This window comes from Trachypithecus francoisi, unplaced genomic scaffold, assembly GCF_009764315.1.
Source record: "Trachypithecus francoisi isolate TF-2019V2 unplaced genomic scaffold, Tfra_2.0 Lachesis_group2, whole genome shotgun sequence".
In the NCBI taxonomy this organism is placed as follows: Eukaryota; Metazoa; Chordata; class Mammalia; order Primates; family Cercopithecidae; genus Trachypithecus; species Trachypithecus francoisi.
Window position 1 is genome coordinate 101,845,100 of NW_022681465.1, and position 26,943 is coordinate 101,872,042.

Below are 26,943 nucleotides of genomic sequence, written 5' to 3' on the forward strand. Positions count from 1 at the left end.
GATAGGGGTACTAGAAGAATCTTTTGTTCTATGATTTGGTCTTTGACCCTCATTCTTGTCACAGAGCTCCAAAATCCCTTGGAATTTCCTGGGTGATAGGAACATCTTTTATTCTAATGAGGCAACTCTTAGTGGGCTCCTGGATGGTGCTGGTCACTAGAAAGACCAAGCCATGACCATAAACTTGGAGCTTTCAGTCCCAGCCCTGTCCTCCAGGGAGGGAGAGGGGCTGGGGATTGAGTTAATAATGGACTGTGCCTCTGTGATGAAGCCTCTGTAAAAATCCCTCAACTATGGTGTTCAGAGAGCATCTGAGCTGGCAAACTCATCCAAGTGCCAGGAAGATGGTGCATTCCCACTCTGTGGGGACAGAAGCTCCAGCACTCAGGACTTTTGCAGACTCACCCTATGTATCTCCTCATCTGGCCATTCATCTGTATCCTTTATGGTGTCCTTCTTAACCAGTAAACATAAGTAAAGTGTTTCCCTGAGTTCTGTGGGCCACTCTCGTAAATTAATCAAACCCAGGGATGCGTAGTGGCAGCCCCGATTTACAGTCAATCAGAAATATAGGTGACAACCTGCTCCTTGTGGATTGGCATCTGAAGTGAGGGCCTTCTTGTAGGACTGAGCCCTCAGTCTGTGGGATCTGAGGCTGTCTCTAGGTAGACAGTGTAAGAACTGAATTGGATTAGAGGACAGCTGGTGCCTGCTAGAGAACTGCTTGGTGTGTAGAGAAATACCCCCACATATCTGGTGTTAGAGGTATTGAGTGACTGTGTCAGATAGTAGGAAAATCACATTTTCCTCTGTCTTTTCAGACTTAGGTTCAAACTAGACACTGAACACATTAACTTCCGCTGCTCATTTGTTCCTTCACCTGAGTTCCCATCTGCTGCTAGCACTCCCTTGCTCTCTCCCTAGGACTTGATGTCATCCTTGGCTCTTTTCTCTGCATTTTCCCTTACTTAGTCCTTTTAGGTCAAAAATATACATCTTTGTCATTTTTGTATCTCCGGCAGTTGCTCTAATGCTGGGCACAAAGTCAGCACATCCTAAGCCTTTGCCGAATACACTGATGAGTCCTGTTGGTTTCACCTTTGGGTAGGTCCTCTTCACTCTGTTGCTACTGTCACTCCCAGAGGTAGCTCAGGCCTTTGTTATCACTACGCTGTGGCTCTAACCTCGCCTGCCTGGTATCCCTGCCTGCCTAGTCTATCCTTTCCCATACAGTGGACATGTGCTGCAAGGTTATTCTTTTATGTGGCCCCCCTGTTACTATTTGCTACAAAACAAAGCTCCTACTTCTTAGCCCAATACTTAAGCCCCCGTGTGATCAGATTTCAACCTAACTTTCTAGCATTATTGCTCCTGGACCCTAAACTGCAGTCAACCTGATGCAGTCACTGGTCTCCATATATACCCTGGCCTTTTTTGACCATCTGCTCAGGCCTGTGCTGGTCCTCTTTCCCCTCATCCTCCTGGGTCTGAGTCTCCAACTCATCTTCCAAGACACATCTCCCATGCCACCCTTTTAAGGAAATCCCAGAATCCTTTACTGGAAGTAATCTTTTCTTTCTCCTAGCTCCCATAGTTCTTGTACGGTACCTTACTAATGGCATTTATTCCTTTGATCTAGATATATCTGGACTAATTTCCTCTACCAGTCTGTTAGCTACTTGAGATTAGAGACAATTTAGATGAATTTTTATATCCTCACACATTTCCCTGAGATGCTATTTACTTAATATTTATTAAAAGATGAATCTCCTTGTAACTATTAAAGTTATAACATGATAGATATTGAGTGGTTCTATTTCCTGATTTTAATATTTGTTTTGTTGTTTATTTAAGACGTTGGTTTAGACAGACTGATAAAACAATTCCTTATATTTATTATATAAGTTAATCACTTTTAAGTTCAATTATGTTATGTATTCATTTCGATAGTAAGCACCAGCTTCCTTACTCAAATTTAGTTGTTGTTTTTCTCTCCAAGGTTGGTTTTTATTTAATGTTATTTGCCTTGCCCATTGTAAATTCATTTACCTACTTATTTCAAAGAGTGTGTCTATTGGCAATCATATCTCTATAGTTTTCTATATCTTTGCTGCTATAAGAATGTGGATAGATTCCTATAGACCTTCCAAGTTTCAACATTTTCTTTTGCTGTCAAGCAGAAAAGATAGTTAAGCTAGGTACTTACCTTTATGTTCTCTTCTGTTTCATCTTTCTTTCATGGCAGGTTTTAAGACGCCTTAATTGTTTCTGGAGTTTAAAGAGTTGATGTGTTGGTGTCTGGTGGTCTTTCTTCGAGTCTCATGTTATGAGAATGTCTTCTCTGGGCCTTCTCCATATCTGAGGCCTGATGACATGATGATCTTTGCAATGTGCTTCTTTTATTTTCCCAAAAGTGCAGTTTAAATGTGTCCCCCAAAAGTTTATGTGTTGGAAACATGGTTGCCATTGTGGTGATGTTAAATGGTGGCACCTTTGGGAGGCGATTAGGTCATGAGAGCTCTGCCCTCATGGATGGATTAATGCTGTCATTGTGGGAGTTTGGCCTTTTACTCTCTGTCTCACACACTCTTGCCCTCGCTTGCCCTCCCAACTTCTGCTCTTCCACCATGGGATGACTCTCAGATGGCAGTGCCATGCTCTCTTGCATTTCCCAGCTTCCAGAACTGTGAAAAGTAAATTTCTTTTTTTTTTTTTTTTTTGAGACAGAGTCTTGCTCTGTCGCCCAGGCTGGAGTGCAGTGGCTGGATCTCAACTCACTGCAAGCTCTGCCTCCTGGGTTCACGCCATTCTCCTGCCTCAGCCTCCTGAGTAGCTGGGACTACAGGCACCCGCCACCTTGCCTGGCTAGTTTTTTGTATTTTTTAGTAGAGACAGGGTTTCACCGGGTTAGCCAGGATGGTCTCCATCTCCTGACCTCGTGATCAGCCCATCTCGGCCTCCCAAAGTGCTGGGATTACAGGCTTGAGCCACTGCGCCCGGCCGTAAATTTCTTTTTAAATTTTTCTTTCTTTTTTTTTTGTAGAGATGAAGTCTTGTTGCTCAGGTTGGTCTTGAACTCCTGGCTTAAGCGATCCTCCCACCTCAACTTCCCAGAGCGTTGGGATTATAAGCATAAGCCACTATGCCAGGCCAAATTTCTTTTCTATATAAATTACTCAGTTTTGGGTATTCTGTTATAGCAGCAGCAAACAGTCTGAGACACTGATTATGGTTTCCATGTCTGGCTTTTTAAGTTTGAGACTTAGAATCCTCTGCAGAAGTGGGATCTTCATATGTGTTTTCTTTAGGTCTCACGTTACTTTTCATTTTTATAATTTAGTGATAGTCTAGTTTGCTGTAGATTGATCTTTGCTCTGGTGCATTGGTTCTCTTTCTTGTTTTAGTATAAGCAACAAGATGTTTTTGTTTGAATGAATAGTTTATTTCTTCTGAAATAGGCATCATTCATCTAGCCATACTTAGTTGCAATTCCTCAGGCCTTTCTCTTTTCCTTTGTGTTGTATTCTGCCTATTTTCACTTCTTTTTGGAGATATATTTAAAATTATTCTCAGATTTCCTGTTTTTCCTCTTACCTTACCTCCCTCCTCCTCCCCGCTTGCCTTAGCTTATTATTTTTGAAATGTATCTTGTTGGTTTTCACTGTTTTCACCTTGGTAATTGTTTTGAGGAGCTTAGGATAGGTACTGCATCCTTTTTGTTTTTTTGTAAGACAGGGTCTCACTCTGTTGCTCAGGCTTGAGTGCAGTGGCACAGTCACAGCTCACTGCAGCCTCGACTTCTAAGGTTCAAGTGATCCTCCTGCCTCAGTCTCCCAAGTGGTTGGGACTTCAGGTGCACACCACTATGCCTGGCTAATTTTTATTTTTATTTTTGTAGAGATGGAATCTCACTATGTTGCCCAGGCTGGGCTTAGGGGATCTTTCTGCCTTGGCCTCCCAAAGTGCTGGGATTACAGGCATGAACCCATGTGGCCTCTTGTTTTATTTGTTTATTTTTCGAGACAGGTCTCATTATGTTGCCCAGGCTGGTCTTGAACTCCTGGGTTCAAGTAATCCTCCTGCCTCAGCCTCCTGAGTAGCAAGGATTACAGGTGTGTGCCACCCTGCTTGGCTTGTTTTAAAAATACATTTCATGGTGGGCGTGGTGGCTCACACCTGTAATCCCAGCACTTTGGGAGGCCAAGGCAGGCAGATCACTAGGTCAGGAGATCGAGACCATCCTGGCTAACATGGTGAAACCCTGTCTCTACTAAAAATACAATAAATTAGCCGAGTGTGGTGGCGTGTGCCTGTAGTCCCAGCTGCTCAGGAGGCTGAGGCAGTAGAATCGCTTGAACCCGGGAGGTGGAGGTTGCAGTGAGCCGAGATTGTGCCACTGCACTCCAGCCTGGGTTACAGAGTGTCTCCGTCTCCAAAAAAAAAAAAAAAAAAATCAAGCCTGTAATCCCAGCACTTTGGGAGGCCGAGACGGGTGGATCGCGAGGTCAGGAGTTCGAGACCATCCTGGCTAACACGGTGAAACCCCGTCTCTACTAAAAATACAAAAACTAGCCGGGCGAGGTGGCAGGCGACTGTAGTCCCAGCTACTCGGGAGGCTGAGGCAGGAGAATGGCGTAAACCCTGGAGGGGGAGCTTGCAGTGAGCTGAAATCCGGCCACTGCACTCCAGCCCGGGTGACAGAGCAAGACTCCGTCTCAAAAAAAAAAAAAAAAAAATTAATTTCAACCTGTGATGGAGATGGATAGGGCTTAGGAGAAACAAAATCACTGTTTGATTACTTTGAGGCTCTCTGACAAAAAGATCGAGGGGGAAACAGAACATACTGGGTAAGATGGACTTTTTGTATTCTGTGTGTATTTCAATCTATCCAGTTGGCATAGATAAGCATGACTACTATCAAATCAGTGGTATTGATCAGTCAGTATAGTTGATAATGCTCTTAAATTCTTGACAGCTATTGAATTGAGATGTATATTTTGTGATTTTTATTTTTTAATGGTGGTTTTTCAGGTGGGGCAGGAAAAATGTGATGTGGGCAGTAGTATCTGCTTTCTACTTTGAATTGAAAAAGAAGTAAGGTGACATTAGAAAAAATTATTATATTTTTAATGGCTTTTTCATCAAGCAGTTGGAACTTTTTTCTCCCTCCAAGTTACATTTATCACAATATTTCTATGAATTGGATAGTATTCTACAATTTTGCAGGGAGGAACTGAGGTCTAGAGTTCACCTAGCTTTTCAGAATTAGATCAAAAACCTCTTAGCTCCCTGTCAGAGACCCTTTCCATGGGGCAGGCTGCTGACCTACAATATGTAATTTGCTTTTCGTATAAGGAGACCCAGTCTCTATTTGTTTAGGCAAGACCTGGAGGGTAATGAAATTCAATCTAAAGCTTTTCCAGATGATTACCTCTGTTTTGTAGCATCTCATTTCCTTTTGCTCAGAAATGTTGCCTGTGCCTTCTGTGGAGAGGATGACATGAATTGTTACTGTCAGGTATGTCTTATCCTCATCCTCGTACGTTCTTACTCTTGATTCAAGTCTTAGAATCACCTCATCTTGCAAGAGGTGTTTGTTCCTATCACAGAGCAGGCCCACCTCACTGGTGACTGGGTGGGCTGTAGCCTCTTGGTGGAGTTCTCTGGAGTTTACCTCTGTCCCATTGCAGATGCAGGTCCCTGTGATGTCTGTCCTGGCACAATGCCTGTGTTGTACCACATCACAAGCCAAATCTCTGCCTCCGAGTCTGGTCAGAAAAGTTTCTGGTCATGCATCTTATGTCCTTTCAGTGTCCTCATGTGACGTCTTTGTGATACCACCAGTGAATGCTTTGGGACATGGCAAGTTGTTAATGCTATTTGGCCCTGGGATTCCTGTGCTTTGTGAGAGGAAGAAGCAGATACAGGAAGAAGCAGATGCAGCTGGGCACAGTGGCTCATGCCTGTGCTCCCAGCTCCTTAGGATGCTGAGAGGTAGGAGGATTGCTTGAGACCAGGTGTGCTACCTGGGCAATACTGGGAGGCCTCATCTCCAAAAAAAAAGAAAAAGAAAGCAGACACAGTGGCAGAACTCTTGTTCTATTCACTTTGTCACCTTTTGTGAATAAGTGAATGACTCAGAACTAAATTACAAAGACTATTAGTTGGGCGTAATGGTGCACCTGTCGTCCCAGCTACTCGGGAGGCTGAGGTGGGGGGATCTCTTGAGCCCGGGAAGTCAAGGCTGCAGTGAGCTGTGTTTGTGCCGCTGCACTCCAATCTGGGCAACAGAGTCTCAAAACAAAAAGAGAGAAGAGATTGTATGACATTGCATGACAGTGACTAATCATTAGTGAGCTCTTTTATCTCTGTTTTTTAATTTAATTTTTATTTCTGTCATCAGAATTTGTTTTTAGCAATATTAAGATTTTGCCTGTTGGTTACCAGAGGCTGGGAATGGGAGTAGAAGGTTGGGGGAATGTGAGGATGGTTAATGGGTACAAAAAAAAAAAAAAGAAAGAATGAGTAAGACCTACTATCTGATAGCACAACCGGATGACTGTAGTCAATAATAATAACTGCACATTTAAAGTAACTTAAAGTGTATAATTGGATTGTTTACAACTCAATGGATAAATGCTTGAGGGGATGGATACCCATTCTTCAAGATGTGCTTATCTCACATTGCATGCCTGTATCAAAACGTCTCCGGCTGGGTGTGTTGCCTCATGCCTGTAATCCCAGCACTTTGGGAGGTCAAGGTGGGAGGATTGCTTGAGCACAGGAGTTCAGGACCAGCCTGGGCCACGTTTCTGGTCATGCATCTTATATCATTTCAGTGTCCTCTTAGTGGAGAATGCCACAGAATTTTCTTTCTGGGGTTTCAGATCATTTGTCCAGTGACCTTTGTCCAGTGTGGGCTCATGTAACACGTCTTTGTTGTACCACAGATGAATGCAACATGACAAAACCCCATCTCTACTAAAAAAAAAAAAAAAAACGAAACTCATGTACCCCATAAATATATAGACCTATTATGTACCCCCCAAAATTAAAAATAAAAACAAGATTTTGCCTGTTAGATACTTGTTTGAGAATTTTGACTCCTTTGTACTTATTTTTTGACTCATTAAAAAAAATTTTTTTTTGGGGAACAGAACAGAGCCTTCAGAAACAATAGCACACATCTACAGCCATCTGATCTTTGACAAACCTGAGAAAAACAAGAAATGGGGAAATGATTCCCTATTTAATAAATGGTGCTGGGAAAATTGGCTAGCCATAAGTAGAAAGCTGAAACTGGATCCTTTCCTTACTCCTTATACGAAAATTAATTCAGGATGGATTAGAGACTTAAATGTTAGAGCTAATACCATAAAAACCCTAGAAGAAAACCTAGGTAATACCATTCAGGACATAGGCATGGGTAAGGACTTCATGTCTAAAACACCAAAAGCAACGGCAACAAAAGCCAAAATTGACAAATGGGATCTAATTAAACTAAAGAGCTTCTGCACAGCAAAAGAAACTACCATCGGAGTGAACAGGCAACCTACAGAATGGGAGAAGATATTTGCAATCTACTCATCTGATAAAGGGCTAATATCCAGAACCTATAAAGAACTCAATCAAATTTACAAGAAAAAACCAAACAACCCCATCAAAAAGTGGACAAAGGATATGAACAGACACTTCTCCAAAGAAGACATGCATATAGCCAACAGACACATGAAAAAATGCTCATCACCACTGGCCATCAGAGAAATGCAAATCAAAACCACAATGAGATACCATCTCACACCAGTTAGAATGGCAATCATTAAAAAGTCAGGAAACAACAGGTGCTGGAGAGGATGTGGAGAAATAGGAACACTTTTACACTGTTGGTGGGACTGTAAACTAGTTCAACCATTGTGGAAAACAGTATGGCGATTCCTTAAGGATCTAGAACTAGAAATACCATTTGACCCAGCCATCCCATTACTGGGTATATACCCAAAAGATTATAAATCATGCTGCTGTAAAGACACATGCACACGTATGTTTATTGCGGCACTATTCACAATAGCAAAGACTTGGAATCAACCCAAATGTCCATCAGTGACAGACTGGATTAAGAAAATGTGGCACGTATACACCATGGAACACTATGCAGCCATAAAAAAGGATGAGTTCGTGTCCTTTGTAGGGACACGGATGCAGCCGGAAACCATCATTCTCAGCAAGCTATCGCAAGAACAGTAAACCAAATACCGCATGTTCTCACTCATAGGTGGGAATTGAACAATAAGATCACTTGAACACAGGAAGGGGAACATCACACACCGGGCTATTGTGGGGAGGGGGTAGGGGGGAGGGATGGCATTGGGAGTTATAACTGATGTAAATGACGAGTTGATGGGTGCTGATGAGTTGATGGGTGTAGCACACAACATGGCACAAGTATACATATGTAACCTGCACGTTGTGCACATGTACCCTAGAACTTAAAGTATAATTTAAAAAAAAAGAAATTATAAAGCTAAAAAAAAAGTTTTTTGTAACAGCTTTGTTGAGATGTAATTCAAATATCATATAACTTACCCATTTCATGTGTATAATTCAATGGCTTTTAGGATATTCACAGAGTTGAATGAATCAATTTTAGAATATTTTCGTTTCCCCAATAGCAGTCACACCCCATTTCTACCCAGTCCCCCGCAGCCCTAGGCCACCACTAAGCTACTTTCTGTCTATAGATTTGCTTGTTCTGGACATTTCATATAAAGGGAATCATATATGATAAGTGGTCTTTTGTGACTGGCTTCTTTCACTTAATATAATGGTTTCCTGATCTTGAACTCCTGGGTTCAAGCAATCCTTCTGCCTCAGCCTCCCGAGTAGCTGGGATTACAGGCGTGTGCTACCCTGCTTGGCTTGTTTTAAAAATGCATTTCAAGGCGGGCGCAGTGGCTCACACCTGTAATCCCAGCACTTTGGGAGGCCGAGGCGGGCAGATCACGAGGTCAGGAGATGGAGACCATCCTGGCTAACATGGTTTCCATGTCCTGTTCCTGGTTTTCCTTCACTTTCTGGGATGGCACAGAAAGTTGTACATATTTCTGCAGTGTGGTTCATAAACTGTTCTTGAAAAAATAAAAAAAAAATGTTCTACATACTGTCTGCCATCTCTGGAATAGTTGAACAGTTTAGATAGGTTCTTTGAAGAACAGCATTAGATAAGTACTTCCAAACAAAGTCTGTCTCAAGTCTTCAGATGCACTTTAATTGTAGTCACTTAAGATAGATGTTTTTTGATCTCTGTATTAATTGTCCTATTGTGGCAGAACAAATTGTCCCAAAACTTGCGCAGTGTAAAACAACACACATTATTTCGCAGTTTCTGTGGGTTGGGAGTCTGGGCGCAGCGTAGCTCTGGGTCTCTCACATGGCTGCAATCATCTCGGGGCTTGACTAGGAAGGACCCACTTCCTGGCTCACTCCCATGGCTGTTGGCAGGGTCCAGCACTTTGCAGGCCTCAGTTTCTTACGAGCTGCTGACCAGAGGCCTTCCTCAGTTGCTTGCCATATGGCCTCTCCCTAGAGCATCTCACAGCTTGTCACGTGGTTTCATCAAAGCAAGAGAGGGAGAAGACAAGAAAGAGGGCCAGCAAGAGCAAGAGGGCCAGGAGGATAGTAGACAGTTTCTCATGGCCTGACCACAGAGGTGACAATCCATCACTTGCCATATTCTCTTTATTACAAGCTAGTCGCTGGACCCACCACATATTCAAGAGGAAGGAACTGCACAGAATGTGAATACCAAGTCACAGGTTTGGGGGGACCATTTTAAAAGCTTGGTTACCAGAATCTCCTGTCCTTTTCTGAGCTTGTGTAGCTAGGGTCGGAGAGGTGGATTGCTGATTTCCTTGGTTGTTGAGGAACTGTGGAGAAACATGTCGGAAGCATCCCTTAGCCATATAGTAAAATTCCCTGAAGTAGATATGCCAATAATTTTCAGCTATTCCCTTGTGAGACTTTTCTAGATCTCCTTTCCATCGTTCTTCCCCTACTCAAATGGTATCTTAGTCATTTCCAGCCGCTATACCAAATTGTCATAGACTCCTGGATGTCTTAAACAACCCACATTTATTTCTTACAATTCTGCAGGCTGGAAGTCCCCAGAGATAAGGGTACGCACATGGCCTGGTTCTTGGTCAGGGCCCTGTTCCTGACTGTGTTCTCACATGGTGGCCAAAGAGATCTCCTGTCTCTTCCTTATAGGGGCACTAATCCCATGGGGGGTGGGGGGCCCTACCTCATGACCTCATCTCACCAAATTACTCCCCAAAGGCCTCTGCCTCCACCTACCACCACACTGGGGACAGGGCTTCAACAGATGAGTTCGGAGGAGACACAGACATTCAGTCTGTAGTAGATGATATGATGGCATTTAGTTTCATCATTTCTCTTACTTTTGTCTTACGACATTTCTTTCTTCCTTTCTTTTTCTTTTTTTTTTTTTTGAGATGGAGTTTTGTTCTTGTTGCCCAGGCTGGAGTGCAATGGTGCGATCTCGGCTTACTGCAACCTCTGCCTCCTGGGTTCAAGCCATTCTCCTGCCTCAGCCTCCCAAGCAGCTGCGATTACAGGCATGCACCACCATGCCTGGCTAATTTTGTATTTTTAGTAGAGGTGGGTTTCTCCATTTTGGTCAGGCTGATCTTGAACTCCCGACCTCAGGTAATCCGCCTGCCTCAGCCTCTCAAAGTGCTGGGATTACAGGTGTGAGCTACCACACCCACCCCCTGCCCTTTTTTTTTTTTTTGTAAAGATGGACTGTCACCCTGTCACCCAGGCTGGAGTGCAGTGGCGTGATCTCGGCTCACTGCAGCCTTGCCTCCCAGGTTAAGTGATTCTCCTGCCTCAGCCTCCTGAGTAGCTGGGTTTACAGGCATGCGCCACCACACCCAGTTAATTTTTGTATTTTTAGTAAATACTGGGTTTTGTCATGTTAGCCAGGCTGCTCTTGAACTCCTGGCCTCAAGTGATCCACCCACCCCGACCTCCCAAAGTGCTGGGATTACAGGTGTGGACCACTGTGCTGAGCCTGTCTAACTACATCTCAACACAATAATTCCTCTTCCTCTGTTTCCTCCCCCACCTCCCTCCCTCATCTTGGTCTTTGAATTCTTGCTGACAGTTGCTTTCTTTCTCCTCCTTTTGCCCTCTGGTTGTTTTCATGGGACTCTGCCATGCCTGCTTAGTTCTTTAGGTATTATTTTTGAAAACTGTTCCCTTTTAGATTTGACATCACTGTGACTCTTCTCTAAGTTCCTTGACTGTATTTCTTTTTGAGTACTGAAATAGTTTGAGCTGAACTCAGTGTTCTGGTACAGAGAACAGGATGCTAAGGTAAAATTGTGTCCTTTGCTTCCCACAGAAACTTGAAAAAGAAAGCCCATAAAATATTTCAAACATGCAGAAAGTATATAGAATAATAGAACTGAATGCTTGTGTGCTCACTACCTGGATCTGTTCAGCGTTAACATTACATTTTGTTATCTTTGCCACAGATTTGAAAAGAATATAGCCCTTTAAAAGTTTATTTATCTGTTCAAAATGTATTGATGGACATCTTGGTTATTTACATATTTTTGCTATTGTGACAATGCTACATGAGGGTTTCTCTGTGCTCGTAGGCAAGTTTTTTGTAGCCATAGATATCTGTAACACAAACTTCTGGGTGATTGATAAGCAAAACTGTAAGTGATAATCACTTCTGTAATATGTTGACAAATAAATGTTGAAGCCACTTTTAATAGCATACATGAAAGCTTTAGTTGAGGAAGAATGCTTTTTGTGTTGGCCATTTAGATGGAAAGATGCTAACTCATGTTACCTTTCATCTTTTGATTATACTAGTATGGCATGCTGTTTTTCAGAACATGCTGTTTGCATGCCTGTAAGGAAAACTGATGCAATATTGGAATTAGTAGCAAAAATTGCTTTCATATGATAATTTTAAAAATATTCATTATATACTTTATTTTTCTTTGGTGATATTGTTCATTCCTATTTAGGAGTCATCAGCCAAACCTTTATTTATTATTCTTGGTACCATACTAATTTGCAAGCAAGATTTTTTTAAAGCTTTTTATTATAGAAAATTTTAAACACACGAAACTAGAGAAAATAGTACTGTGAACCCTATGTACACATCATCCAGCTTCAATACAATCGACTTTTCTTTTGAGCAAGGTTTTAAACTGCAGTCTTAACATTAGTTTTATATTTAGAAAGTATTACATCCAGTGTAACAAAATATTAATAACATCCATTTGAAGAGTTATTTTAGTATTCCTGTGAGGTAAGTGGCAAATGTTTAGAGGACTTATTATTATTATTAGACATAAAAGTTATCCTTTTAATACAGTTTTGCAAAATTATGGGTATATTGTGGGTTTCTTCTCTCCGTAAGTTTCTCAGGCCAGTAGTCTATCAGGCCAGTCTTCTCACTGACAGGGAGATTAGATTGTCCATAAGTTTTGTAAAAGTGAGACATAAGCCCTTGAAAAAGTTTTGATACAAGAAGTCAGAAAACTCTTTGAAACATTTAGAGGTCTTTGTTTTTTAAATTATGTTCAGGGACCAACCCGTAATGTCCTCTGGTCACTGCAGTGTTTGTGGGATTCTGGATCAAACACTATAGAAGTCGCTGCACGAGCTGCATCTCATTTGTTTTGTCGTGTGCTTGGATTCCAGATCGCAGTGGCCATGGGCTCCTGCACCGCAGGAGGAGCCTATGTGCCTGCCATGGCTGATGAAAACATCATCGTACGCAAGCAGGGTACCATTTTCTTGGGAGGACCCCCCTTGGTAAGAATATAAGAATGTTGGTTGATGGAAATTAAATATGCATAACATAAAATACACCATTTTAACTATTTTTTGGTGTTTTAAAAAATATTGTGATAAAATATGCATAACATAAAACTTACCGTTGTAACCGTTTTTTCAGTACAGCTTGGTGATGTTTAGTATGTTCATATTGTTGTGCAACCATCACTGCCATCTATCTCGAGAACATTTTCATCCTTCCCCACTGAAATTCTCCCTATTTCTGTCACCTCTGCCACCTCGGCACCACCATTCTACTTTCTGTCCTTATGAATTTGACTGTTCTAGGTACCTCACATGTAAGTGGAATCATATAATATCTGTCCTTTTGTGATTGACATATTTCAGTTAGCAAAACGTCTTCATGGTTCTATATTGTAGCAGATGTCAGAGTGTCCTTCGTTGTTAAGGCTGAATAATATTCTGTTGTATGTATACACTGTATTTTGTTTATTCATCCATCAATCGATATTTGGGTTGCTTCCACTCTCAAGCTATTACAAATAATGCTGCTATGAACGTGGGTGTACAAATCTCTATTCAAGTTCCTGCTTTCATTTCTTTTGGGTATATACCTGGAAGTGAAATTGTTGGATCATATGGAAATCTATGTGTAGTTTTTGAGGAATCACTTCATTCCTTTTTATGGCTGAATAATATTCCGTTGTATGGATATGCTGTGTTTTATCTATCCATTCATCAGTTGATGGACATTTAGGTTGCTTCTGCTTTGGGTATTATGAATAATAATACCATATTCATAATACCCAAACATACAGGTTTTTGCATGGAAATGTTTTTATTTCTATTGGATATGTACCTATGAGTAGAATTGCCAGATCATGTGGTAGCTATGTTTAACAGTTTGAAAAACTTCCAATCTATCCAATACATGTTTTACATTTCTACCAGCAGCATGTGAGGGTTCTGATTGTTTCACATTCTTGTCAACACTTGTAATTGTGTGTTTGTCTGATGACAGCCATCTTTGTGGGTGTGAGGTAGTACCTCATTTTGGTTTTGATTTGCATTTCCCTAGTGACTAGTGATGTTGAGGCATTTTTTTTTTTTTTTTTTTTGAGAGAGTCTCACACTGTTGCCCAGGCTGGAGTGCAGTGGTGTGATCTTGGCTCACTGCAACCTCCACCTCCCAGGTTCAAGTGATTGTCCTGCCTTAGCCTCCCAAGTAGCTGGGATTACAGTTGCATGCCACCACTCCTGGCTAATTTTTGAATTTTTAGTAGAGACGGGGTTTCACCATGTTGGCCAGGCTGGTCTTGAACTCCTGACCTCAGGTGGTATGCCTACCTCAGCCTCCCAAAGTGCTGGGATTACAGGCATGAGCCACTGTACCTGGCCAAGGCATCTTTTCTTGTGCCTATTGGCCATTTGTATGTCTTCCTTGGAGACATGTCTATTCAGATTCTTTGCTCGTTTTTAAATTGGGCTATTTGTCTTTTTATTTAGTTGCAAGAATTCTATATATGTTCTGAATACAAGTCCCTTATTAGATTTGCAAATATTTTTGCTCATTCTGTGGGCTGTCTGTTTTACTTTCTTAGTGATGTCTTCCTTTGAAGCACAAAAGTTTTAAATTTTGATCACATCCAGTTTATGCATTTTTTCTTTTGGTTTCTTGTGCTTTTGGTGTCTTATCCAAGAAGCCTTTGCCTAACCCAAGGTCATGAAGATTTACTCCTCTGTTTTCTTCTGAGAGTTTTATAATTTTAGCTCTTGGATTTGGGTCTGTGATCCATTTTGAGCTAGTTTTTGGGTGCGAGATAAGGAAGAGCTCCAGCATTGCTCTGTATGTGGATCTGCAGTTGTTCCAGCATCATTAGTTGAAAGGACTCTCCTTTCCCCATTGAATGGTCTTGGCAGAAAAAAACTTTTACTTATTTTTTCTTTTACCTCAGCTATACCATTGTTTGACTCAAGATCGATAGCAAGTTAATAAGCTGTTAGGAGAAAGCAGCAAGGTTCCTACAGTGTATTAACTTTTGTGTAAAATGGAGGGAAATATACATTTGTATGCTTGTATATGCATAAAGAAGTTCTAGAAAAGATACAAAAATACTACTTAAAATGTAGAGGAGAGGAAACAGGGTGGAAGAAATACCTTTGATTTTTTTGAGCTTGAGGCTGGGTGCAGTGGCTCATGCCTGTAATCCCAGCACTTTGGGAGACTGAGGTGGGTGGATCACTTGAGGTCAGGAACTCGAGACCAGCCTGGCCAATATAGTGAAACTCTGTGTCTCCTAAAAAGACAAAAATTAGCCAGGCGTGGTGGTGTGTGCCTGTAATCCCAGCTACTCTGGAGGCTGAGACGGGGGGATTGCTTTAACCTGGGAGGTGGAGGTTGCAGTGAGTTGAGATTGTGCTGCTGCACTCCAGCCTGGGCAACAGAGCGAGACTCCATCTCAAAAAAAAAAAAGAAAAGAAACAGAAAAGGACAAATACTTGATTTTATTTGTATGAAATATTGAGAATAGGCAAATTCATAGAGGCAGAAAGTAGATTAGTGGTTGCCAGGGACTGGGAGGAGAGTGGAATGCGAGTGACTGCCAATGAGGATGGGGTTTCTTCTGGGTTTGATAAAATTTTCCGGAATTAGGTAGTAGTGATGGTTGCCCACTTTGTGAATGTACTAAAAGCCACTGAATTGTATGCTTTAAAATAGTGAATTTGGCCGGGCGCGGTGGCTCAAGCCTGTAAATCCCAGCACTTTGGGAGGCCGAGACGGGCGGATCACGAGGTCAGGAGATCGAGACCATCCTGGCTAACATGGTGAAACCCCGTCTCTACTAAAAAATACAAAAAACTAGCCGGGCGAGGTGGCGGGCGCCTGTAGTCCCAGCTACTTGGGAGGCTGAGGCAGGAGAATGGCGTGAACCCAGGAGGCGGAGCTTGCAGTGAGCCAGGATCCGGTCACTACATTCCAGCCTGGGTGACAGAGCGAGACTCCGTCTCAAAAAAAAAAAAAAAAAAAAATAGTGAATTTTATGGTGTGTGAATTCTATTCCAAAAAGTTTATTGCTTCAGAAATTTGTCCAAGAATCATCTTTGGTTATGGAATACTAATACAAATTCATTAGAAAGAATGTATTAAATAGAGCTTACATTTTGATATAAAATAAGTGTGTTTCCCAAAAGACAGTGTTAATTTTTCATAACTTTTACTGAAGATCAGGTAGGCCTGAAGGGCTGCCATTTCAAATGTAAAAGTCTTAAGGCATTATTTTAAAAGCCTGCAGCATTATTATTACGATTATTATTATTATTATTATTTTAACATGTCTCTTGTATGTGATAGCTGTTATTTGTTAATGAGAGGAAAATGCACTCAAAATTTACCTTTGTATAGTAAAAGGTACAAACTTTCATGGGCCTTTCTTGTTTATCTTTAGAAAATGAATAAATATATGGCTACAATTGGAAAACATCTTTTTGGAAATATAGGCAGATCATAATAGTGGAATAACATGAAGGGTTTTAGGGAGAAGAGTTTGTCTAAGGGTCAGTAGTTACAATGTCCATTCAGTTAACTTGTACATTATAAAGAAGCCACTTGGCAGCCAGGGAAGCCTGAAGTTCTGTTGGAGAACTGGACCCCATCCAGCAATCCACCTTTGAAAGACTGCATTCAGGGGGAGAAAAAAGCAGTAGCAGCAGCCTCATCCTTTAGAGAATTCTAAATTCTGACACATGTTTGACTGAATGTTGAGAAAGGGCTTTGAAGGGTTTGCACATAGTGTGGGGTGTAGTTGCTGTAGCTTTTAGTAGCTTAGAGTGGTTGAAAAAAATGGATAGTAAGACAAGTTTTTGAAGGAGCTTTTTGTTCTCCTGTCTTTTGTTTATCTTTTGAACTTGTCATTTAGTCGAATGAGCTGTTTTAATTTTCTCTTTGACTTCTATCATCTTTGCACCTATCACACTATCAAACGTGGGTGTTCAATAAATATTAACTGATGACAAATTCTTATTTTTTTTTGGTTGATATTAGTCAGATCCCTGAAAATAAATATAATTTATCTGTTGTTTATTCCTTTTTGCAGCTTTAAATATCCAGACACCTCTTATAATTTGTTATTGTCTGGACTGATGTTATTTTACACTGAATGTTTTAGAAGGAAAAGAACCAAGAATTCAGTTCTGGGGGTGGAATAATTGGAGGTGAAAATTTTAACTAACTCTCTCTGCAGAAAGATATTTTATTTAAGACAAAGCTTTTGATGTAGTGAGTAATAAGTTGTTTCTATGCTGTATTTTCTTTTCTTTTTAATTTTTTTTTCAGGGCTTCCCTCAAGAAAGACTTTCTCTTTACCTCCAACCTCTCTGTGCTGTATTTTAGATTAATGTTCATTATTCTAATGAAAGCTTTTCCTATTTGAGTTGATTAATTTGTTTCTTTTTCTTCAGAGAGGTAGGAATCAATAAATAATTCCTAAGGGGTTGGATTGGCATTTAGCCTTAAATTATTTTTCTTTCTTTTTCCTGGTAGAATTTCTCTGGCTATAATTAAGTTATTCTTAATTTATTACTGGGGTTTCTTTCTTTTTGGCCACATTCTGCTAGATCTTAGGTTTAGGTAATCTTGGAGATTTTTTTCCTACCTCTCTTTCCTAGGCAGAGTTTGTGATAGTAATTGGAATTTTTCAGCATGTTATTAAGTATTCAAAGATGAATACATCACAGTTCCTGCCATCAAGGAATTCACAGCATAGAGGAGATGACAGACATACATGCACATTACTGAACTACATTCTGACACATGCTGTGTTGGAGGTGTAAGTACAACGCCCTTGGACCATGGATAGGTAGGCAGTCCTCCATTAATACCATGGAGAAGGCCTGGGCGGGTCAGGAAAGCTGCAAAGAGGAGGCAACTTGAGGTGGGACTTGAAGGGTAAGTGGGAATTCGTCAGATAGGTGAGAAGAAGAGATCGCAGGCAGTGGGAGGAACACACACACAGACACAAAGGCTTGACCACATGTGTCAGGGCAGCATGACGTAGGGAAAGAGGATGGCCTTTCAGGTCTTTCAGGCTGGAAGCTGGAAACGTGCGGGCTCGAATTATACTCCATTGCTTGCTGTGGACTGTAAGCAAGTTCTTGGTGACTCTGGGCTTAGATTTTTCACCTGTAGAGTAGAGATAATAGTCTCCAGGTTTCCTAGGTGCATGGAATGAGAAAGCACAGTCTTCTTTAGTTCTATGGAAGAAAAAGTGTAGGTACAGTCAGGTGAGGAGATACGCGTGTTGGGGAAGCATTTTTATATCTCTGATGGACCGGTTTCACTGATGATTTTTATCCTTGTTGTAGGTTAAAGCGGCAACTGGGGAAGAAGTATCCGCTGAGGATCTTGGAGGCGCTGATCTTCATTGCAGGTGAGACAGAATGGTTGTTTCTTTCCAGGATTGAATGTCATTTTGTTTGTTTGTTTGTTTAAAAGAAGTTTTACATATTTGTTTCGGGTGCTAAACTTGCCAGACCACACCACAGTTTATTTGTTCTTGATCTGCTGGTTTAATGTTCAATTCTTTGAACTGTAGAGTTGCATTTCCAAGCTAGAGCATCAGCCAAGAAGGAATGGAGAGACAGGTTTCTTATTTATTTAACAGACATTCATTGGGCACCTGTTATGTAGCAGGCACTGTTCTGGGTGGCTGAAAAAAGAAGTTAGATACCATCTTTGACCTCCAGGGCCTTATATTCTAGTCAGGGAAGTGGGCAATCGCAAGTAATTGCACAAAATTATGTAAATGTGGCTGATACGTGATAAGGCTTACAAAGGAGAAGAGGGAGAGCATAGAGGAGGTGGGTCTACCCTGGGGTGTGCAGGTAAATGTTTAGTAACTGGTTCTCGGGGGAAGAAAAAAAAGCCCCAGTTTGTGGCATTTGCCAATTTCTGTGGTATGAGTGATCCCACCATGGCTGATTTCAAGCTGCCAACATGATGCCTCTATGTGGAGTCAGACACGGATGCACGTAGTTGGCTCTTGTGAGTTAGGTGTGAGCTGGCTTCATCACATCATTGGCCTAACCATATTAGATTAGAGTGCAGGGGTAACAAGATCCTCTACCTCCTAGAATGTTGTCAGAAGTAAATGAGATACAATACATGTGGATTGCTTTAGAATGAAAGTATACCTGCTTTTGATAAGTTAGCTATAAATGTTGATTGCCATTATGATTATTTTCTTGTTTATCATCATAGTTGCTCAATAAAGGTTTTAGACTTTTTTTTTTTTTTTTAGGAGTAATTGGGAAACAATTGAGGAGGGGTATTTTTGGTTTTCAGTTTTTTATATTTGTGTTTTTATTTTTTGTAGAAACACATGTCTCACTGTATTGCTCAGGTTGGTTTAAAACTCCCTGCCTAAGCAGTCCTCTTGCCTTGCCCTTCCAAAGTGCTGGGATTACAGGAGTGAGCCACTGCGCCTGGACTAAATTTTTAAGCAGTTTGACTGTTTAAAAAAAGTAAAGCTGTAGGCAATTAGCTGTATTAGATTAAGGGTGTAGATTCTGGAATTTAACTTCTGTTTGCCTCCCTTGTTACCCTTGGGACTTAGACAAACTGCTTACCCTCCTTGAGTCTCATTTCCTCATAAAGTGAAAATTGTGAATCGTGCCTGCCTCATAATACAGCATCTACTATATAACTCTGTTACTGTTATTCATAATATTCATAATAACCTGTTTAAATTTGTGAGGAAATGATTGGGGGTGATGAATTTTTTTTTTTTTTTTTTGGAAAGTACCATGAAATTTATTAGTCACAGGTTGCTCTGTGTTCTCTCAAATGCATCTTTATACCTCTCTTAAGTCATCCTTAAGAGCTAATTTGACACAAAGACTTATATATACAGTGTTTCATTAAAGGTTTTCCTTTCCTGCTGTTTTGGTAAATACTAGACAGTTTTCATAAAAAAGCATTTTATTTTAAATATTTACTGATTTAGAAGCTGTTCCTTCTGCTTCTATTTGACTTCTGACAGTGTAGTTAGAAGTCAGCATTTATAACTGGTATTATGTATGAAGCATTTAAAAGATATGGTCAGTCATAAAATGATAAAATGTTGTATAAAATTAAAGAAACTGAAAAAGATCTACCATTTGCGAGGCATCTGTGGGCCATGAAAAGGAGTAAACATGGTCTCTGCTTTTACTCAGTAACTCCCAGTCTTAAAGTACAGTGTCATGAAATCACTGAGAACCTAGCTCTAAGATATGTCTCCCAAGGAGTTTGGTGTTTTCCCAGGCAAGCCATAAAAATTTAGATTGCAGCAGCTTAGTCCTTACTCATAAAATGAACGAATTCTATTATTTTCAGGTATGTATCTATGACTTTATAGATTTTTAAATACTTTATTAGAAAGTCATAGTTTATCTACATCTGAAATAACAGGCCATCTAATTGGGACAGGACTAATAACCAGAGCAAGTCCGTACGTCATTCACTGCACTTGAAATTGAACAGGAACTTCCATGGCCCCTGCCATGGAACCGTTTTACCAGTTCCGATTTTTACCCATAATCCAAGGGCCAATGTATTCAAGCCTTTTCATTTGTTGCCTGTGATGGCTTACTGTCAGTGTAACTTCTAGAGAGAGGGCTCAGAGTTCTCTCAGAAATGAGAGGCCAGAGTTGGCATCTCCATTAGGAGCTCAGTTATGTACACAGTTTATGCTGTAACCAACTACGTCATGAAAGCGTGCCATCTGTGGTTGGCCTTCATCACACGCAATTGTGCTTAAAGTACAGGGGATGAGTACTTAATAGAAGCCTTTGTCAGCAGTGCCCCTTGGTGTGGTAGAGGAAGGTTCAGGTTAGAAAATAGAAGGCGTGAGTTCTTCTGCAGCTACTTGTGGTCTTAGGTCAAAGTACTTATGCATACTTCAGCTTTTCCTGTTTGTAAAACAAAGGGAATACAGTTTTACCAGGGTTCCTAAAAGGGCTACTTAAGAGGACATTTATTAAAGATGACAAAATTTTTAAGAGTTTTAGAAGTAAAAGTGCTGTCATCTTTAGATGAGCGAAGAGACTTGGGACTTAAGATATTTAATTCTTTTCCTTTTCCCTGTTCTGACGAATTTAGTTTGCTTACTCTGTAGAAAGTCTGGAGTAGGTGACCACTATGCTTTGGATGATCATCATGCCCTTCACTTAACTAGGAAGGTTGTGAGGAATCTAAATTATCAGAAGAAATTGGATGTGAGTATGATATGTTCTTGTATCTTTTATTTTCCTGAAATGCATTTAGACTCACTGCACCTTGAAATCATGTCTTTAAACAGGTTAACATGATCTGTATTTCTGCAGGTCACCATTGAACCTTCTGAAGAACCTTTATTTCCTGCTGATGAATTGTATGGAATAGTTGGTGCTAACCTTAAGAGGAGCTTTGATGTCCGAGAGGTATGTGGAAGTGGAACTGTGAGCTTTTTGACCAGCTGTGAGTCTCTTTGTACGTGTATCTATTTTCAAAGCTAAAGTTTGTTAAGATATGTTCATGCCTAGAAATAGATGTGGATCTCAGTAAGGAGTGACATATGTGGCAATGATACCTTTCCATACTGTAGACATCATTGGTACAGAGTAAATACTAAAAGAGGGGAGTGGGGGACCTCAATGATTGGAGAGTTTTCATTGCGCAAAGTGTGATTTGGTCATAAGTAAGGCTCCATGTCCTGTGCACATTACGAATGATGTAAGGCAGCTTAACAATTGTCAGCTATTTCTTTTCATTGTTCTTATTTTGGGAAATGGATGAAATGTCAGTAAGTTGTTGGAAGAAAAAGCATACCCTTTTAGATCAACATGACATTTGCAATGATTAGACCTGATTACAGTTGAAAAAGTTGCTATGGTTACACATTGTCGACATAGTGTTCTGTAATTTAGATGGACAACTTTTAGGATTCAGAGCATATAGTCTTTTATTTTGTTCAGTATCCATAGTTGGCAGAGTAGTTTTTAAATTAGGAAATTATCTTAATATCAAATTCTGTGCTGGAAGTTTTAATATTTCAAATTATATTTTCCCCTTGACTATAAAATATTATATATTAGTTGTGAAAAATATGGAAAATACAGAAAAGAAAAAAATTAAATTGCATATAATTCCACCCTCTAGAGAAGGTGGCTAATATTTGGACGTTTTAGCTTAATGTGTATATACACACATTTTTATGTAGTTGAGATAGTGCATATGTATTTTTTTTAATCTTACTTTTTCTAGTTTAAATTATAAACATTTCCCCGTGTCTTTAGAAATTCTTCATGAAATATTTTCTACGGCTAGATCTTAATTCCCATAATAGTGCTTGGCAACGTGGGAAGTAATCAGTAACTATTTTCTGACTGCATTGATGGATGTAACGTTCTGTTGTATGGATTTATTTAGGCAATACCCTAGCATTGCTAGTGGGTCTTAGATCCTGGATTTTATTGAGCTTCAAGTGATACGTCACTTTAGCAAAGGTGACTTAGTTAATTGTAAATTTTTAAATTAGGTTTTTAGTTTGACTTTTAATTAATTATAAGCATAGAAGAAAATGGTACTTAAATTCTGACATACTTGAAAAATGTGTTGGGCCAGGCGCGGTGCCTCATGCCTGTAATCCCAGCACGTTGGGAGGCCGAGGCAGGCAGATCCCTTGAGTCCAGGAGTTGGAGATCAGCTGGCTAACATGGTGAAACCCCGTCTCTACCAAAATTACAAAAATTAGCCTGGCGTGGTGGCACGTGCCTGTAATCCCAGCTCCTTGGGAGGCCGAAACAGGAGAATTGCTTGAACCTGGGAGCAGAGGTTGCAGTGAGCCGAGGTTGCACCACTGCACTCCAGCCTGGGTGACAGAGTGAGACTTTGTCTCAAATAAATAAATAAAAGTAAATAAATAAATTACAAAAAATGAGTTGTTCCAGATAGCCAAGTTCTTTAGTTGGCTAAGAATTCACCCTTTTTCGCGTAGCCACTTTTTCATTTATCCACAGTATTTATTGAGTATTTGTTCTATTCAGGGGTTGTTTCAGGTGCCAGGCATACAGAAGCGAACAAACAGATACAAATACATGCCTTCATGTTGTTTTCATTTCATTTTAATGGAAATCTTTTTTAAAAATAGACTTATCTTCTTCTTTTTTTTTTTTGATGGAGTCTGGCTCTGTCGCCCAGGCTGGAGTGCAGTGGCACGACCTCGGCTCACTGCAAGCTCCGCCTCCTGGGTTCACACCATTCTCCTGCCTCAGCCTCCCGAGCAGCTGGAACTATAGGCGCCCAACACCACGCCCGGCTAATTTTTTTGAATTTTTAGTACAGATGGGATTTCACCATGTTAGCCAGGATAGTCTCAAACTCCTGACCTCCTGACCTCGTGATCCACCCGCCTAGGCCTCCCAAAGTGCTGGGATTACAGGTGTGAACCACTGCAGCTGGCCGACTTGTGTCTTCTTAAATAGTAATCTGGACTTATACCCTTTGCTGATCCATGGTCATTATTGTGAATATAATTTATTACATTTTTCTATATTGGCAAATAAACCTTATATGAAAGTCTTTTTTTTTTGTTGTTGTTTTTTTTGTTTGTTTGTTTTGTTTAGAGATGTGGCTTGCCATGTTTCCCAGGCTGGTCTTGAACTCCTGGGCTGAAGCAGTCCTCCTGCCTCAGCCTCCCAAAGTGCTGAGGTTACAGGCGTGAGCCACCACACCCAGCTCCTTATATGGAAGTCTTAATAGTGTATGGTGCTGTGGGACAACGTTGGAATCTGAGTTGGGAAACCTGGGTTCCAGTTCTCATTCTCCCAGTCAATAGTCCTGGGATTTAACCTCTCTGAACATTGCTTTCTGCTTCTAGAAATAGGGATAGTATCATGTTATCTGTCTGCTTCCTTTAACCCCCCATTCAACAGTTAAAAACTTTACATTCTTTTAAAAAAATGTATTAAAGTTATAGCTTTTAAGTTCAGCCTAAAGATACATTATTCTATGTATAAGTCTAGGAAATGTTCACATTTCCCCCCTTCTTCCTAAGAAATTTTCAAATATGCTGAGATGTTCAAAGAATAATGCAATGATCACCTGTATATGAACCTCTTAGAGTCAACAATTGTTAGAATTTTGTGCCATTTGTGTGTGAAACACATTTTAAAGCACAGGCACACCTCAGATACATTGTGGATTCAGTTCCAGATCCCTGCAATAAAGTTAATATCACAATAAAGTGAGTGAGTCACGTGAAGTTTTTGGTTTCCCAGAGCATATAAAAGTTATGTTTATACTATATTATAGTCTGTTAAGTGTACAGGAGCACCTTGCCTTTAAAAAGTACATACCTTAATTTAAAAATACCTTATTGCTTTAAAACATGATAACAATCATCTGAACCTTCAGTGAATCATCTTTTGCTGGTGGAGGGTCTTGCCTTGATGCTGACAGAGTGGAGGTTGCTGAAGGTTGGGGTGGCTGTGGCAATTTCTTAAAATAAGACAACAATGAAGTCTGCCACACTGACTGACTCTTGCTTTTATGAAATATTTCTCTGTAGTATGCAATACTGTTTGCTAGCATTTGATCCAGGGTAGAACTTTCTTTTTTTTTTTGAGATGGAGTCTCGCTCTGTCACCCAGGCTGGAGTGCAGTGGTGCGATCTCAGCTCACTGCAAGCTCTGCCTCCTGAGTTCACACCATTCTCTTGCCCCAGCCTCCCAAGTAGCTGGGACTACAGGTGCCCACTACCACGCCTGGCTAATTTTTTGTATTTTTAGTAGAGACGGGGTTTCACCGTGTTAGCTAGGATAGTCTCAATCTCCTGACCTCGTGATCTGCCCGCCTTGGCCTCCCAAAGTGCTGGGATTACAGGTGTCAGCCGCCGCGCCCAACCCGGGGTAGAACTTTAAAAATGAAAGTCAGTCCTCTGAAACCTGACTACTGCTTTATTAACTAAGTTTATGTAATGCTCTATATCCGTAGTTGTCATTTCACAGTGTTCGTAGCATCTTCACCAGGAGTATATTCTATCTCAAGAAACTTCTTGTTTTGCTAATTCATAAGAAGCAGCTCCTCATCTGTTCTAGTTTGAACATGAAATTGCAGCAGTTCAGTTACCTCTTCAGACTCCACTTCTAACTGTAGTTATCTTACTAATTCCACCATATCTGATGTGACTTCATCCATTGAAATCTTGAGCCCCTCAAAGTTACCCATGAGGGTTGGAATCAACTTCTTCCAGTATCTTTAATTTAATTAAATATCCTTAATGTTGATATTTTGACCTCCTCACATGAATCGTGAATATTCTCAATGGCATCTAGAATGGCGAATCCTTTCCAAAAGGTTTTGGATTTACTTTGCCCAGATCTATCAGAGGAATTACTATCTATGGTAGCTATAGCTTGTGGAAATATATTTCTTTTTTTTTTTTTTTAGACGGAGTCTTGCTGTGTCACCCAGGCCGGAGTACAGTGGCAAGATCTTGGCTCACTGCCTTGGGTTCTGTCTCTTGGGTTCAAGCAATTCTCCTGCCTCAGTCTCCCAAGTAGCTGGGATTACAGGTGCACGCCACCACTCCCGGCTAATTTTTGTATTTTTAGTAGAGACAGGGTTTTACCATATTGGTCAGGCTGGTCTTGAACTTCTGACCTCAGGTGTTCCACCTGTCTGGCCTCCCAAAGTGCTGGGATTACAGGCATGAGCCACCATGCCCGGACCAGGAAATGTATTTCTTAAATAATAAGACTTAAAAGTAAAAATGACTCCTTGATCCATGGGCTGCAGAGTGCATGTTATAATAGCAGGCATGAAAAGAACACTCATCTCTTTGTGCATCTCCATCAGAGTCTTGAGTGACCAGGTATATTGCCAATGAGCAGTCATATTTTGAAAGGAATCTTTTTTTCTGTGTAGTAGGTCTCAACAGTGGCCTTAAAAATTCATTAAGTCATGCCACAAATACATGTGCTGTCATCCAGGGTTTGCTGTTATGTTTATAGAGCACAGGCAGAGTAGATTTAGCATAATTCTGCAACTTAAAGTCACCAGCTGCATTAGCCTTTAATGAGAGAGTAAGCAGTCCTCTGAAGACGTGCACTGACTTCTCTCCAGCTATGAAAGTCCTAGGTGGCATCTTCTTCCACCAGAAGGCCGTTCCATCCATACAGAAGATCTGTTGTTTAATGTAGCCACCTTCATCAATGATCTTAGCTAGATCTTCTGGATAATTTGCTGTAGCTTCTATAATACATCAGCACTTGCTGCCTCACCTTATACTTTTGTGGTACAAATGGCTTTTTTTGTTTTTTTAAACCTCATGAACCAATCTCTGCTAGCTTCAAATTTTTCTTCTGCAACTTCGCCTATGCAAGCCTTCAGGGAATTGAAGAGAGTTAAGACCTTGCTCTGGATTAAAGGCAATGTTGTGAGTGGCTTGATTTTCTATCCAGACTACTCAAACCTTCTCCATCTCAGCAACAAGGCTGTTTTCACTTTCTCAACATACGGATTTTTTGTGAAGATAAGTGAATGTATTTTATGTGGCCAGGTGGTGTTAATTGTAATGCAAATACAACATAGTTTTTCACTAAATGGCCCTAGATTGCTGTGCTTTTTGAGCGGTATCTCTGTGTGGAAGAATGATAGTTGTTACGGGTTAATTGCTTGTTAAAGGTACAATTTTTAGCAGTATATAGCACCCAAAACAGATAACTGTGACATTCTCATTATATTATTGGATTTTTTAGGTAAAGAGGTAAAAAATAATTCAGAGTAAACTTTTACTTGATAGGAGAGAAAGATGTTGGGAAGCATTCACTCAGTTTTCAGCCTTTGCATCATACAAAACAAGCTTTTGATTGATGTGGCAAACAGAAAAAGGGAAGTGCAAACTATATAGGAAAATAGTATGTATCTTCTAAAATAGTTTCTGAAGTTGAAAATAGGCTTCATGTTTAGAATTCCTTACAGTAGTCCTGATATATAGTGATAAGCCCCAGGGATAAACTATTCAGCAGTTTCTACTCCTTTGTACATATGTGGATGATCCTTCAAATATAACAGATTCAGAATCA

At 40.5% G+C, this 26,943-nt stretch overlaps 1 protein-coding gene across 1 annotated transcript in view; it reads left to right on the plus strand.

Annotated features, from left to right (window-relative positions):
- Positions 1 to 26,943, plus strand: part of MCCC2 (methylcrotonoyl-CoA carboxylase 2) — a 67,771-nt gene that overhangs the window by 23,896 nt on the left and 16,932 nt on the right. Inside the window, exons 7-10 of the mRNA XM_033179829.1 lie at positions 12,745 to 12,858; positions 18,202 to 18,266; positions 20,994 to 21,093; positions 21,202 to 21,297. Of these exons, the coding sequence (XP_033035720.1) occupies positions 12,745 to 12,858; positions 18,202 to 18,266; positions 20,994 to 21,093; positions 21,202 to 21,297 (375 nt within the window). The remainder of the gene's footprint in view (positions 1 to 12,744; positions 12,859 to 18,201; positions 18,267 to 20,993; positions 21,094 to 21,201; positions 21,298 to 26,943) is intronic.